Raw genomic sequence first — 15009 nt, 5'->3', positions numbered from 1 at the left:
CTTGTATTTTGTTCTGTTGCTCCTTTCTAACAGCTACCTCACATATTGATGTTAATAACATAAATTAATTTACTACAACTTCCAAAGAACAAGATATAATCATTAGATTAATTATCAATGATCACCCTTTTAAATGTGATAATTACTGAGAGGTCATGAAATTAGATAAAAATACTCAGAATTACAGCTTACAGAAAACAAAAATAAATGCATCATCATTTTAAAAAAAGCTTACAAGAACACAGGCAGCAAAATAAACTTTATACATTTACTGGCATTGTGAAATTAAAATGTGGTAGTGGAGCTGATAATATACGTCAGTTTTGTCTGTGGCTGACGTTTAGACTTTCAGTCTGTAAATAAAAAGAAAAAAATAGCCCACACCCATAGTCACACACACACACACACTAAGTGGAAAAGGAGTGGTGATATACTTTCATCCTGTGGTTTATGATGTGTTTTCTCACCTGAACACCAGCGAGTACCAAGGTAAGACTACAACCTGTCAGTTTTTACAATTAAATATTCTCCATTGTGATTCTTATAGTATTTGTTAATAATAAAGCATATTTTAAAATATTATTCTGAACAGTAATTGAGACAAGAAAGATTAACGTTTCTTTTACTGCACAGTCTATGTTTATATTAGTGTGTATATGTTGTGCACATATCTGTGTTTATTCTTCTAGTCTGCAGGAAACAAAGTGCCTCCTGTCTGTTGTCAACTTTCATGTCTTTATCTTACTTCTATTCAAATAATTATTAGCTTATATTCTAAACATCTTGGACATAATACAATTTTGGTTAGCTGACACTGTTTTCATGATTGTGTAGCTTATAACAAACAGGGACATACACACATTTGGCTGAACAGACAAATACTCAAACATAAAGACAGCACTTTGTTTTTGTCTCAAAGAGTTTATTGACTGATTTTAGCTAGATAGATAGATCCCTTCTGTCATGTTTTTATTTGTCCCTGTGTATTGTTTTCTTGCGTATGTTAGATGGGGAACAATCGGTGGTCCAGGCTGGAACTGATCCTTGTGGTCCTGTTTCTACTGATGACAGTGATAGCCGTCACTATGATCATTCTGTTTGTCACAGGAGAACCTGGTTTCACTAAAGATGGTAGGTGAATCACACAAAACACAGTAATTCATACGGTAGATCAGCAAGGAAAATAATTCCTGAAAAACACAGTAAAAAACATTCTTGGGGTCCATCAAAAAGGTATATAAGAGACTAATTATGTGACATTTAACAAACAGTAATTTAACTTTCTGATTGTGAAACAAATGCTACACGTAGCACAATCTGAAATCACCTTTTATTACCTTTTATTACCTCTTATTACCCTGAGAACATCTACACAATAAATCACTGTGGAAACAGTATAATGCTGTGGGGAAGCTTTTTATGGTCAGGGTCTTAAAACTGATCAGAGCTGAAGTAATGATTGATGGTACACAAAAGTACAAGAAGGGAGTTTTTTAAAATCACTTACTGTTAAATAAATTTGCCTTTTTTGTTTTCATGAATATGAATTAAACCACTTAACAGACATATTAGTTTACTTTTGGAAAAAGAGTTTCCACTTTGAAGTTTTGACTCAGTTTCTTTACTTTATCTATTTTATAGAAACTACTGATGTATTTGTTCCTCAGTGTCCCAGCATTCCTCTGGCTGAGAGGGTTGACTGTTTCCCAGATGCTGGTGCATCAAAGGTATGAGTTATTTTTACTCATAAAATAAATCAAAATAAAAAATTTTTTAAAGAGACTTATTATAAAAATAGCTCAAAAATAAGTAAAGCTCGATGACTAGTTCTTGAATTATTAGTTGTATACCATAAAATCTTAATGCTAACAAGAGCTTTATTAATAGTAGCAGTAATAACAAACACAGTATTATGAATTATATTAAAGGATCATGTTTTATTCTGGACAGCTGAAATGTGAGCAGCGGGGCTGTTGTTGGAGCCCTCTGGATGAGAGAAATGTTCCCTGGTGTTTCTTCCCAACCAACCATGGATACAGTCTGGAATCATTGGAGCATCCAAGCCCTTATGGTACATCTGAAGCTTTTCTTTCTCTATTTTGCTTTCATGCTGATATGCTCACTAATTAATAAGTTTTGTAATTAGTTCATTCACTCAGCCTGACACCCCCCCCCCCTTCTCTCCCTTCCTCCCCACTCCTCATAGATGGGAACAGGAAACATGACTTACTTTGCAGCATGAAGGTTTCCCCATTTTTTGCTTGCGGTTTAATGGGAGGTTTTTGATTATATTAATAAAAGATAATCAGAAACTTTAAACATTATTTTGTCTCAGACAACAGACTATAACCAATGGATAAAAATGAAAAGAAGTCCTACAAAAAGTTCATTTGTAAAAAAGGAAGAAATCTGAAACATAAACTAAGTTTAAAACTTAGCTTTGACCCATTCCTACTTCACACTCGCTAAAAAATAAAGTGTAGAAAACAAAAGTGTGAAAGAAGTAAATAAAATCAACAACACAATAAAAAGAAGCAACAAAGAATTGCAAGAAAAATATGAAAATGAAAAAGAACAGGCATGGAAAGAAACAGACCCAAGTTAAATGTCTTGGTAAGGGTCACCTCCAAAGGCCTGATTTTCATGTTGAAATAAATCATATCTTGACATGAAAACACTCCTTTCCCACACAACAGTTTAAGAGGAATATTTCCTCTCCTCTCCACAGTCATGTCAGTAGCAATAAAAAAACAACAACATTTTGCTAATTACCTCTCTTCCTACAGCTAAAATATTACTTTCAGCACTACAGTTGTTTTGATATCTCATGATAATCTTTGCTTTACCTTACAACAATGTTATCTTTCCAAACAATCCACCTGGCCCTGGACCAAAACCTATAACACTGCACTGAAGATAAGCTGGTGAACATGTGTTTAGATTGCTCTAACAGTGATTTATCTCCCATATGTATTCACAGTTTTCTACTACAGCTTCAACAATCGGGTTTCTCTGTTCTTTGACTTTGCAGAAATGAATGCCCAGCTGAAGAGATTGGCCTCTCCTTCTTTATTTGGTGCAGACATCGAGCAGCTGACTTTTCATGCAGAAATGCAGACAAATAGTCGACTTCGATTTAAGGTGGACTCAAGTTCTTTTTTTTTCTCTCTCTCATTTAAAAACCTGTCAGACAGAGGATAAAAGCAGAAATATGCATTAAAAGGGTCAAAACTATTCAGAAAACAGAAAATCACACTTGAAATGACTGAATGTTTTTTTCTTTTTCGTCAGATCTTTGATTCTGAAAGGCAGAGGTTTGAGGTTCCTCACGATCACATCCGTACTGTCGGCAGTAACCCATCCAGCCCGATCGCCAACTCACTGAAAATCACACAGAAACCCTTTGGTTTCAAAGTGCGCAGAAATGAGAACAAAAATGTCCTGTGAGTTTTTACTGTGTGTGTTCTTTCTATGTTCCTAGTGATTGTAAACAGTTTTTTTTAAAGATTTTACAATGTATATGATAGAAAAGTTTATATAAAAAGGGATAGGAGATTAGATGCAATCAGGTATCTAAGACTCTCTGTTCATGTAAGGTAAATGATTTTAGGGCGCTCGATGGGTGAGTCTGATCTATCCATATTTTTTCTCTTTGCATTGCCTCCTTCACACACGCTTGTCCTATTTCTGCTCTCTCCTCCCACTTTTTTTAAACCACACTTTAATTATCTCTTTCCTCTTTTTTTCCATCTTTCCATGTCCCAATAGTCTCTCTCACTTCTCTGTCATTTAACTTCAGAATCATGATTTTTATTAATTTTTAAAAAATTTCTCAAACACATTCAGGTTTGACACCACCATGGCTCCACTGGTGTTTGCGGACCAGTACCTGCAGCTTTCTGCTAGGCTTCCATCCCATAATATCTACGGTCTGGGGGAGCATGTGCACAAGAGATATCGCCATGACACAAACTGGAGAAACTGGCCCATTTTCACCAGAGATGCTCAACCTAATGGGGTAAAACAATAAAACACAAAAATAAAACACACATTTATTTGTCTGCCTGTGAGTGCATTTGTCTGTCCTGTTAGCAAAATATCTCATGAATCACTGAACAAATTTTAATGAAATTTCAGAAGGTAGTAATTTCAACTCAATTCAAGATGGCTGCCATAGACAACTGAGCTTAAAAGACACAAAAATAACAAAAACTCAGTCAATTTTACAAACATTGAGCTACAATTTGGTGTGGTAGTAGCTGAGACTCATTCACAACAAATTCTCAGAGAACTGAATGACATTTTTGCTTTTGTTCTAATCATTGGATGTGCATCTACAGCTGGTTAACTTTTGAAATCAGCACATTTGTAGTTATCTGACATAGTTATTCAGCTTTAGCCAACACAAAACTGGCTATAACTTTGTCTTATTTACCAAAATTGAGCTAAAGTTTGACATGTTAGTAGCTGAGTCAATACACACTCAGAGCATGAACAGATCTTGCAAGGTCTCGCAATATCACATAGGATCACCATGACGTTATTTTAAGGTATGACAAAACGGCTATAACTCCAGCCCTTCTTATCATGAGATGCTTTTAGCTTGAAACCCTGGCAGGTGAAAATAATTTCTTCAAGAAATGCTCTTTAATTACTACATGTGATTTTTATATGTATATTTTCTACTTGATGGATTTCTGATTGTCTTATAAGCTCATTAAGCAGTGTTACTGTAACTCTCAGCTCTTTCCTACATCTCTTCAGCCCATTCTCTCTTTCCTGCAGGGAACATATAACCTCTACGGACACCATCCCTTCTTTCTCTGTCTGGAGGATGAGAGTGGGAAATCATTTGGAGTCTTTCTTTTGAACAGCAATGCTATGGGTAAAGACAAACTCATACGTTCACACCTTCACTGTTCATGCAAAAACACATCTTCATCTTCTTTGTCTTTCAGCTGTTCCCTTTTCAGGGGTCTCCACAGCGAGTCATCCTCTTCCATCTAACTCTGTCTTCTGCGTCCTCTGTCTTCACTCCAACTACCTCCATATCCTCTCTAACTGCATCCATGTCTCCTCTTTGTCTTTTTCCTGGCAGCTGCGTCTCTAACATCCTTCTACCAATATACCCACTGTTCCTCCTCTGCACATGTCCAAACCATCTCCGTCTGGCCTCTCTAACTATCTCCCAGTCGTTCAACCTGTGCTGTACCTCTGAAGATTTCATTCTTGATCCATTTATCCTTTTCATGCAAAAACACACAGTATAAAAATGAAGCTGTGTCTCAAGTTCAATACATAAATTCTACATATTGTGGTCATGGTAGGCTGTAAAATAAGGCATAAAAATCTCCTATTTCCAGCCATAACTTTGATTATATTAAGGCTTTTCATGCCTTCAAATCAAAGAAATGTACTGAGCATAATCATATTAACAATTATAATGATGCTAGGATACTGTTAACATTTTTTCTGTTCTTTTATTTCAGAGGTGACGCTGCAGCCTGCTCCAGCTGTAACCTACAGGACTGTGGGAGGAATCTTTGACTTCTACATTTTCTTTGGAGACACACCAGAACAAGTGGTCCAGGAGTACCTTGAGGTGATTTATTTAACATTCAAAACATATTTTAAGCCCTTGGTTTGTGGGAGTTACTTTTTGACAAAGAAACAGCATTGTTATTATGACCGTTCATGCTCTCCAGCTCGTTGGCAGACCTGTCATTCCTCCCTACTGGTCCCTGGGATTCCAGCTGTCTCGGTGGAACTACGGGACTCTGAGTGAGGTCAAGAAAGTAGTTGAAAGGAACCGTGCTGTGGGCCTTCCTTATGTAAGATGGAGTTTGCTTGCTTTTCTTTTTTTAGCTTATCTAAATCCATTACATTTGACAGTGTTTTCATCAAACCTATGTAAAACTGGTAGGTGTATTGCCTCCTTCCACATCCCTCATATACATATTTCATAATGTTCAACAACTTGTTTAGGAAAATTTATCACAAAATTCCTGCATTCCATTACTTATGCAATATGACACCAAGCAATTCAATGTAATCTATGTAAGGTGTGATAAAATAGGATAAGATACGGTCTGTGCCTTATAATGTATTCTCATATGTTTATCATACTCGGCATCTCAGCTTTTCAATAATGATCATAAAAATTCCAAGTTTGTTTTCACTACAGTGACAACCCTAATATAAGTAAATTATTAACTCTCAACACGTTAGATGTGATGCAAAGTTTAAGTTGATAATTAAATGAAACTAGTATTACTTGAAGGAATGCAAATCGCCCTCGACCTCGCACATCAAAGTTTAAATAAAAGTGTTGCTTGGCCTTTTAGTGCTTAAATTATATGATGGAGATGATGGTCAGCTACTACCACACCAAATTTTAACTCATTATCTGTAGCTGACTGAATTGTAGCCATTATTGTGTTCGTTAGGGTTGATTAGTTGTGGCGGCCATCTTGAATCAAGTTGATTCCAAAAGTTAATCAGTTGCAGATGTGAATCTAATTATTACTTTCTGAGAGTTTCATTAAAATCCATCCAGTAGAATGAGTCAGATAAATATGCTAAATTCATAGTGACATCTCAACCTGTGAGTTCATTTCTATGTGAGTGATACAGAATCAGAAACATAAATCACATTTTTGCAGGATAAAATATTTTATTTTGGAAGTTAAAATTTGAATGTGGCCAATGACTGTTGGATAACATTTAATCTGTATGAACTATACTGTAAAACAAGAGCTGTTTTTTTTTTTACCTTGAATTGCAAAATGTTAATATTTTTACTCTGTATTCTTTCAAATAGCAGTTTTCTTCTCCAAATACAGGATATTCAATACACGGACATTGACTACATGGAACACATGAAAGATTTCACCTATGACAGAAACAGGTTCAAAGAACTGCCTCAGTTTGCTGAATACCTCCATGAGAAGGGACAGAGGTACATCCTTATCCTGGTGAGAGGTTTTTTATTGCTCAGAATCACTGTGGACATTAGACACATAAACTATTCAAACATCCATGTGTAAATGCAAAACCACCCCGTGCAATTCACCTTTTGTTTCAGGGCTTGAATCACAGCTAATTTGTCTTTTAAAGACATCTCTTTAGTTTGATGTTTATTTGCTGTAATGATTTTTGACTATTTATATATATATATTTTAAATACAGGTATCTTAAATAAGCAAAAAGGAAGAAGTGAATAAGACCAACACAGCCTGTTTATCCAGAATTAAGAACCAACTATTTTTTAGTATTACTTTGAACACAGACCTCAGAATGTTGCAAGATCTTTTAAACATGAACATCCTTTTCTCTTTAAATTAAATATATCAAAGAGTCAAGTTTATTTCTAAACCTGATAGCAGCATTTTACTGTAGCTTCCATTCAATGCAAGAAAAAGCTGTTTTTCATTAAAAGCTAACTTTGAAATCTACTCTTTCCTATTGTTTTATTTTTATGAATGTATCCCTTCATCCTCAGGATCCTGCAATAGCCACCAGTAGGAGAGAGGGGGATGCTCCATATGAGTCCTACGACCGTGGGACTGAGAAGAACGTTTGGGTCACAGAGTCGGATGGGAAAACTCCGGTATTAGGACGGGTGAGCTGTAGCTGGTTTATAATACAATGATGTGAGTAAAGTTGAATTCTGCAGAGCTCAATCTGAGTTTCAGGTCGAGAGCAGGGCTTAAGAAACTTTAGTTAAATACTGTATATTAAAATGGACTGTGATGGACTTGCAAGCTGTCCAGGGTGACTCAGTGACCGTTGGAGATAATTACCAGCTGCCCCGAGACCGGGAACTGGAAAGTTGGTAAAGAAAAATGTATTGCTAGATATATTTTTCCCACATGCTATCTTGAGAAACTTGCATAGGCTTAAAATCTTTATTTGATCTATGCAGATGGCCAGTATGAGATTAAAGGCATAATGCAGATGTGTTTAACATCTAAATAAAAGAATAAAACAACTAAAATGTTTAATATCAAAAACTCCTGACAACCTTGAAGAAAACCTGAAAGTTATAAATTAGGAGAAGCTCGCACAGCAACGCTAAACTAATATTCTCGTTGATTTATCTCAGAGCATTTTGAAATGTTTGTGATGGTGATAATTATTGTTTTCTCCCTTTCCCTCCCTCACAGGTTTGGCCGGGGGAGACTGTATTTCCAGACTACACCAGCCCAAACTGCACCGACTGGTGGGTCGACGAGTACCAACGATTCTACAGGGAGATCAAACATGATGCTCTCTGGATTGTAAGTTTCAAAAACACAAAGGAAACTCAGTAATTAGCTGTTTGATTCGAACTTTGTGCTACTATAAATACAAACATTGGGACAGTGAGTTTGAACATTTCAGACATTTTCAGCAAAAGCACAAAAGGCCTCATGCAAAACCAGACTGATGTCTGTCAAAGTAACAAGTCCTTTGCTGGAGTTTCAGTTTTGAATCATTTATTGCACAAACTATTTTCTGCAACACACACCTATGATACACACATAGGTACATACATACAAAGTCCTTGTCAGCTTCTCCTCAGGGCTTTTGCTCAATATAAAACACTTTTGCAAAGTTGAAAAAAAAACAACAACAAAAATATGTTGGATGTGTGGTTTTTTCAGCATATTTCTTTGGAATCCTACATGCTTAAGACTGTTGTAACAATAAATAAATAACCATTTTTACTCATTAAAATGGTTGTTTTATAAATTATATTTTGGCATATTTCAGGACATGAATGAGGTGTCGAATTTCCTCAAAGGATCAAATAAAGGTTGTGCTGATAACAACCTCAACTACCCACCGTACACTCCAAGTAAGACACTTTTTCATTGTTCTAAGTTTGTTTTAATTCCTGAGAAGTTGCAGATGTTTTGCACTTTGAACTGCACAATATTTAAACTGAATGTCTTCCTTCAGCCATCCACTTTCCCTAATTCTCTATCGTCACTCATTTGCTTCTGTGTAAATTAAAAAAAAACTCTGTCTCAAATGTTCTTTGTGTCCTGTTCTTCCCTGTTTTGTACTCTACTGCATATTTTTTTCATTCACTTCAGTTTTCTGGTACTCCATCTCCTCACTTCCTTTGTCCTTTTTCTCCCCAAGAGATTCTGAATGAGTTGATGTACAGTATGACCCTTTGTATGGACGCCAAGCAGGCCTGGGGGAACCATTACGATGTTCACAGTCTATACGGTTATTCTATGGTGCTGGCTACTGAGAAGTGAGTCCATCCGCAATCTATGACTACGACTATCTCTCAGAGCTATGAGGCACTGGCAAACTCAGCATGTACTGTGCAATGTGAAACAGTGTAACATGCAAAAATAAAAAATGTTTTGGGTTGGTTGTTGATCAGTGACCAGAAAAAGCCCACATGCAACTTTAGTCATTTTGTTACACTGCAGTGAATTATATCTCGATCTAAACTATAACATTTCACACTTACAGACAAATATTAAGTTACTGAAATACAGTATGACCCAGCATCCAGGGTGATTGAGTTTCTAATCTTTTAATGACCCATTATTTTTTACTAACTTAGAGAAGAGCATCCCCATGTGTTCAGGATTATAATCTTAGTAACCTGATATTTAATACCGATGTCAACCAGATGAAAGATAACTGGTCATTTAAGCTTATTTCACTTTATACAGTAATTCTTTGTTTATTACACAACTTCACTAGTTTTTTTATCATCTTTATTTCAAATACGCTAAATATTGCCCACTAAAGTGATATTATTAGATTTTGTAAGTTTGACATGCCTCTGTTAGAAATGTGACAAATAACCAGTATGTACAAATACATGAAAACACACATGCACAACAAGAGCAGAGAGTAGAGTATGAACTGATACAATTTTTGGTATGAAATTTAGATTAATTGTTTATGGAAGAAAGGTTTAAGACAATTAATTAATAAATAAAAATTTGCAAGCAGATTTTTTTTTCAAAAACAGTTTTTTCTCCTTTTTTAGAGAACTGAGTGTTTAATTTTTAGCAGTTTATATGTTTTGTCACTTATTTTATGTATTTTTTCTTGTGCTTGTGTCATTTTTAACTGTACCTCATATTTTATTTTTATTTACCGTATATTTTTTTAAATTATATTTTATTCACCTAACCTCATCTTGTTCTTTCCTGCCTCCTCTCCATCCCACAGAGCCCTGCAGCACATGTTCGGGTCCAACCGTACCATGATGCTTACACGGTCCTCCTTCCCAGGTGTGGGAAAATACGCCGGACATTGGCTGGGAGACAACACTGCCACCTGGAATGACCTAAAATGGGCCATACATGGCATGCTGGAGTTTGGGCTTTTTGGAATTCCTTATGTAAGGATCAAACTACTGCTTCAAACAAGCACAAACACACAGTGTTATTATAGTTTATATCTCATAAGAATGCAAAATGTATGAACAAAATTAATAATAAAAGTTGCCATAAAAGGGTTTAACTGACCAGCTAGAAACTCCTCCTTTATTTATTTTTTTAATCCAGATACATTAGTGGTAATATGGGAGAGTTTCAGTGTATAAGATCAGCTTTGCAATGGTTAATTCAGATTTAGTACCTAACTCAAATCACAGTTCTGATCTAAGTATTAAGAGAAGGAAGATAAGCTGACATGCTATTCTGTTAAATATGTGAAAAAGTACAAATACTACATTCAGAAAGAAATTCACTGCATTTTTCTGCCCCGGTGTATGCTGTCCCTTTACTGCACAAAGTGCAAAAAGTGCAAAACCCTCATTTAACTCATTTAAACTCATCATTTTCATTTTATCATCTCAAACTGGAAATCCACAGCTTTTACCTGAGTTTTTCAAATGGCATTTCATCTTTATGTTTCTAATACAACTAGATTGGTAAAGAAACTGCCGGTTCAGGCAAATTATTAACCTGTTTTTTCCTCATGGGTCTCAGATAGGAGCTGACATCTGTGGATTCTTTGAAAACTCAAGTGAAGAGTTGTGTCGTCGCTGGATGCAGGTGGGCGCCTTCTATCCCTTCAGCAGAAACCACAACGCCCTGGGCTTTAAGGTACCATAAAGGCATTTTGTTCCACAGTTCCTATAATAAACTGAAAGTCAGTTTTAGATTTATGATTCGCAGAATTTCCTTGTTTAATCTTTGAGCTGCAGGGTATACCCTTTTGATAACAGTGCTATAAACTAAGAGTGATAAAACTTTGTTTTATTAGAGGTTATCATCACAGCAACACTGCTACATAAACAAATCCAAAAGTAATGTGATGTTTTGGGCAAAGTGATGAATATATGAGATCCCTTGTAAAGTTTTTTTTCTGTTTTATTTATTTTGAGTAAAATAAAAGAGCACTCATTCATTCAGAACTGATTTATGATCGCATGAAAAATAGTGTTCTCCCTTCCTTTTTTGTTTCCTGTCCCTCAGTGATACTTGTTTACCTCTTCAGTTTTACTTTCATACCATTTTTAAATGACTTATTTATTTATTTGTTGTAGTAACATTTGTTTCCCAGTAAATTAAAGACAAATCATTGTTTTGTTTTTGCCATCTTCTCCCTCGTCCATCAACCCCGAGACACTGGCTGTATGTTTTCCGTCTCCAGGCTCAGGATCCAGCTGCGTACGGTGCTGACTCACTGCTGGTGGAGAGCTCCAAACATTACCTTACAATACGCTACACTCTCCTGCCTTACCTCTACACACTCTTTTACAAAGCTCACACTGCAGGGGAGACAGTTGTACGACCTGTTTTGCATGAGTAAGTCTTTCTTTGATATTGTGTTAATTTTTACTAGTTCTTGGATCTTAATGTTCAAATCGCTCAAAATATATTTTTATGATGTAATTTTTTTTTTCTTGGAAACATGTCTGGTATACAAAACTAAATTTAAAGGAAATAAATAATTTACCTCCACATATATCATTAAAAAAGGTTTTATCCTTATTTATTCACCAACTGTCATTTCTTTAAATTGGTTTCATATTGACACTCTAAACAAAAACTCAAATATTGTGTCTGATAAATGTGAAAAATAAACATTTTGCAATTTTAGATGATTGCCATACATTATTTTTTATGGATTTAGACAACACAGAAGTTAACCACAGGATATTAAATGCAACTGAGCTTTGTGAAACAATAAAATAAATAATAAAGAAACAAGTGAGATGTTTATGTTCAGCTTTAACAAAAAGAGTCAACCTCATTCACAAAGTTGTGAGTTCAGTCTAAAGCAAAGACCTTTGACTTTTTAAAATACTATCATAAGGACAGTGTAATTAACTACTTAACATCCTTTGTCTCATAAGGTTTTATTCGGACAAATCCACCTGGGACGTGGACCGCCAGTTCCTCTGGGGAAAACATCTGCTCATCACACCAGTGCTGGATCCGGTCAGCTAACACTCAGAAAACCATAACAGTATAAATGTAAAAAAAAAAAGTGGTTAATTTGAATTTATTTTTTAAAAGTTAATGTTTGATCCAACATGAATATCTTCCTATCTGCTGTAAACTCCTTTAGGTTTATGATGATCGAGTTTCACTCCAGATGGTTTTTCATGCAGATTTAAATGAGTAAAATGTGACTTTTTTTTTACAACAACATAAGTGGCCTAAGCAATGGAAATACATCTGAACCTGAATCCTGCATTTGTTCTTTACAGACAACTGTCAGCATTAATACTTATTTGTTGAAACATGNGGGGGGGGGGGGGTTACTCGGGACAGCCCTGCTTTATGTCTGTTTTCTCAGAGTACTATTAAGCTACATACATAGATACATAGATTTACCAAAAAGAGATCTGTATTTTTGGGATACAGTTACAAGTATAAGTTCTTAGATGGGAACATTTTCTTATCTTTTTTACCAAATAGTTTGTAGTGATTTACAGGTGAATCAGCAATCTGTGCTGTCTTTATTAGTTTCTCTTCTCATGATTGTAAGATTAAAGTGCCAGGTTTGTAAACTGAGCTGAATTTTGTATTTCTGATCACAAACACAAGCACCATTTAGACGAAACCAACATCGTTTGATGTGTATTTTGCAATTCTCTAACAAAATGGGATTTTTTTTTTCTTGATAAAAACAAATAAATATAGCTTTTTTTTTGCAGGGTGTGGACAGAATCCAAGCATATATACCAGATGCTGTGTGGTACGACTATGAGACGGTAAAAGTATTTCCATTATTCCATTATTATATTCCATCACTCCTTTATATGTCCCAGCTACAGTTAAACCCTTTATTTTAATGCTCAGAGTCATAAAGAGCTGTGTCCCGTCTTCTCAGCTTCATGGTTATCAGCAATGTGATTACTTTTGACTCATTAATTAGATGCAGCGACTGCAACATCGCAGAAGTCATGTTGAAATGTATCTACCTGGCGATAAACTGGGATTACACATCAGAGGGGGCGCCATCCTCCCCACACAGAAACCTGAGGTCACCACCACACACAGGTACTCACATACGTATCATAATCACAATGCAGCATGTCTAACATTTGATATCATATATGTTTAATAGTTATTTACCTGTCTAAACTGTAACACTTTTCTAGTCGACGTAACTCCATGGGATTGCTCATTGTCCTTGATGACAACAACCAAGCAGCTGGCGAGCTTTTCTGGGATGATGGGGATTCCCGAGGTATTCGGTCTCTCTCTCAGTTAAAGAAAAATGTGTTTATGTTTATGTGTTTTATCATTGATTACAGTTCGTCATTCTGATGTGTGAGTGCATGAGACAAAGCAAACATTATCTTTGTCTCCTTTTATTTTTTTTAACAGATACAGTTAAAAATGGCAACTACATCCACTACAATTTCTCTGTTGCGCATGTAAGTTTTCCTCACATGCACTTACATCTTTTTTTTAAAATTGTTCTTGCATATTCTCTAAGATCAGTGCTTAAATTCAAAGTTGAAAGTCACTGAGTTGTGTGCTTTCTTTCACTAAGATTGATTGACCCATTTTGAACTGATAGTTTTGTTTGATCAACTAAATGAATGTTCTTCATGTATGTACTCTGTTGTAGGGCACACACATAGAACATCTGTTGTAACAGTTGTTTATTTTACACAATGTTTACTCTGTGAACTTGGCTTTATTAGTTGTGGTTTTTTTTTTAAATAACTACTAAACTACTAAATATAAAGTGCCTTTATTGCATTCAAAGCCACACTGTGTGTGTCTGGCACCTTGCAGGGAGTATTGCACATGCAGGTGACCAGTGCCGGCTACAGAGACCCGAACAACCTTAAGTTTGAGAACATTACTGTCCTCGGCATGCCTCATCCTCCCACCTCCGTCTCTGTGACTCATGGTGATGCAGGACATCATTCACAGACAACCACCATCCTGCCAAATATCAACATATACCATGACACAGACAAGGAGGTAATGCTCATATGTACAATAAAAATAGCAACCATTAATTTCTTTATACCATGTGAAAAGTCTTTTTTTTTTTTAATTGTGTTATAGTTCAGCCTTTTCATTGATTTTTTTTTGCAAGAGGTTGCTTGTTTTTCTGTGGAAATACTGTGATCAACCCACTGAGCACTCACTGGCACTAAACAACGTTCAAAGTTAATGAGTAACTAGCAAACACAGCAAAACATTTGGTGGCTAAGGCCAGGTTTTTGAGGCTACATCTGTTTGTATGTTTCCCCATAAACATGTTGGCGTCTGCTGAAAGTGTGCAATGGGTGAGTAACTGTGGGATTTATCACACTAGATTCAGTTTCATTAATAGGCCTTTGAAAAGCAAGCACAATCAATTGTTTCTTAAATTTAGAGTTTAAAAAGAAATGCGGAATAAATTTTGAAAAATACCAATATGTGGTCACTCTTGAGAGAGAGAAGCATTTGTTTCAAAAGGAACTAGAATGAAACCATAGCTGTGAATGTCAAGTCTGGCATCTAAGTGCAAGAAATGACAACAGTTTAGATTAGATCTGTGTATGTGTGTGTGTGGGGTGGGGTGGGG

The 15009-nt window shown here is 35.7% G+C and overlaps 1 protein-coding gene across 2 annotated transcripts in view; it reads left to right on the top strand.

Moving 5' to 3' along the window:
- Positions 1–413: 413 nt before the first annotated feature.
- The window catches only part of LOC108240540 (maltase-glucoamylase, intestinal), a 26830-nt gene continuing 12234 nt past the window's right edge, over positions 414–15009 (top strand). The window contains exons 1-24 of one of the 2 annotated variants that reach the window (XM_017424093.3): positions 414–489; positions 1008–1131; positions 1642–1727; positions 1951–2071; positions 3032–3141; positions 3292–3443; positions 3847–4018; positions 4786–4885; positions 5490–5602; positions 5706–5831; positions 6843–6974; positions 7502–7621; positions 8166–8279; positions 8755–8839; positions 9130–9247; positions 10189–10360; positions 10953–11069; positions 11620–11774; positions 12326–12410; positions 13133–13189; positions 13354–13478; positions 13580–13668; positions 13809–13858; positions 14226–14417. In XM_017424093.3, coding sequence (XP_017279582.1) covers positions 1008–1131; positions 1642–1727; positions 1951–2071; positions 3032–3141; positions 3292–3443; positions 3847–4018; positions 4786–4885; positions 5490–5602; positions 5706–5831; positions 6843–6974; positions 7502–7621; positions 8166–8279; positions 8755–8839; positions 9130–9247; positions 10189–10360; positions 10953–11069; positions 11620–11774; positions 12326–12410; positions 13133–13189; positions 13354–13478; positions 13580–13668; positions 13809–13858; positions 14226–14417 — 2715 coding nt within the window. In that variant the 5' untranslated portion in view covers positions 414–489. Of the gene's footprint in view, positions 490–1007; positions 1132–1641; positions 1728–1950; positions 2072–3031; positions 3142–3291; positions 3444–3846; positions 4019–4785; positions 4886–5489; positions 5603–5705; positions 5832–6842; positions 6975–7501; positions 7622–8165; positions 8280–8754; positions 8840–9129; positions 9248–10188; positions 10361–10952; positions 11070–11619; positions 11775–12325; positions 12411–13132; positions 13190–13353; positions 13479–13579; positions 13669–13808; positions 13859–14225; positions 14418–15009 lie in introns of those variants that run through there. The other variant, XM_025007617.2, reaches the window with a different exon arrangement.

This window comes from Kryptolebias marmoratus, linkage group LG9 (assembly GCF_001649575.2).
Source record: "Kryptolebias marmoratus isolate JLee-2015 linkage group LG9, ASM164957v2, whole genome shotgun sequence".
NCBI lineage: Eukaryota > Metazoa > Chordata > Actinopteri > Cyprinodontiformes > Rivulidae > Kryptolebias > Kryptolebias marmoratus.
The sequence above is the reverse complement of the archived record's forward strand: the minus strand, read 5'-3'. Positions and strand labels throughout refer to the sequence as shown.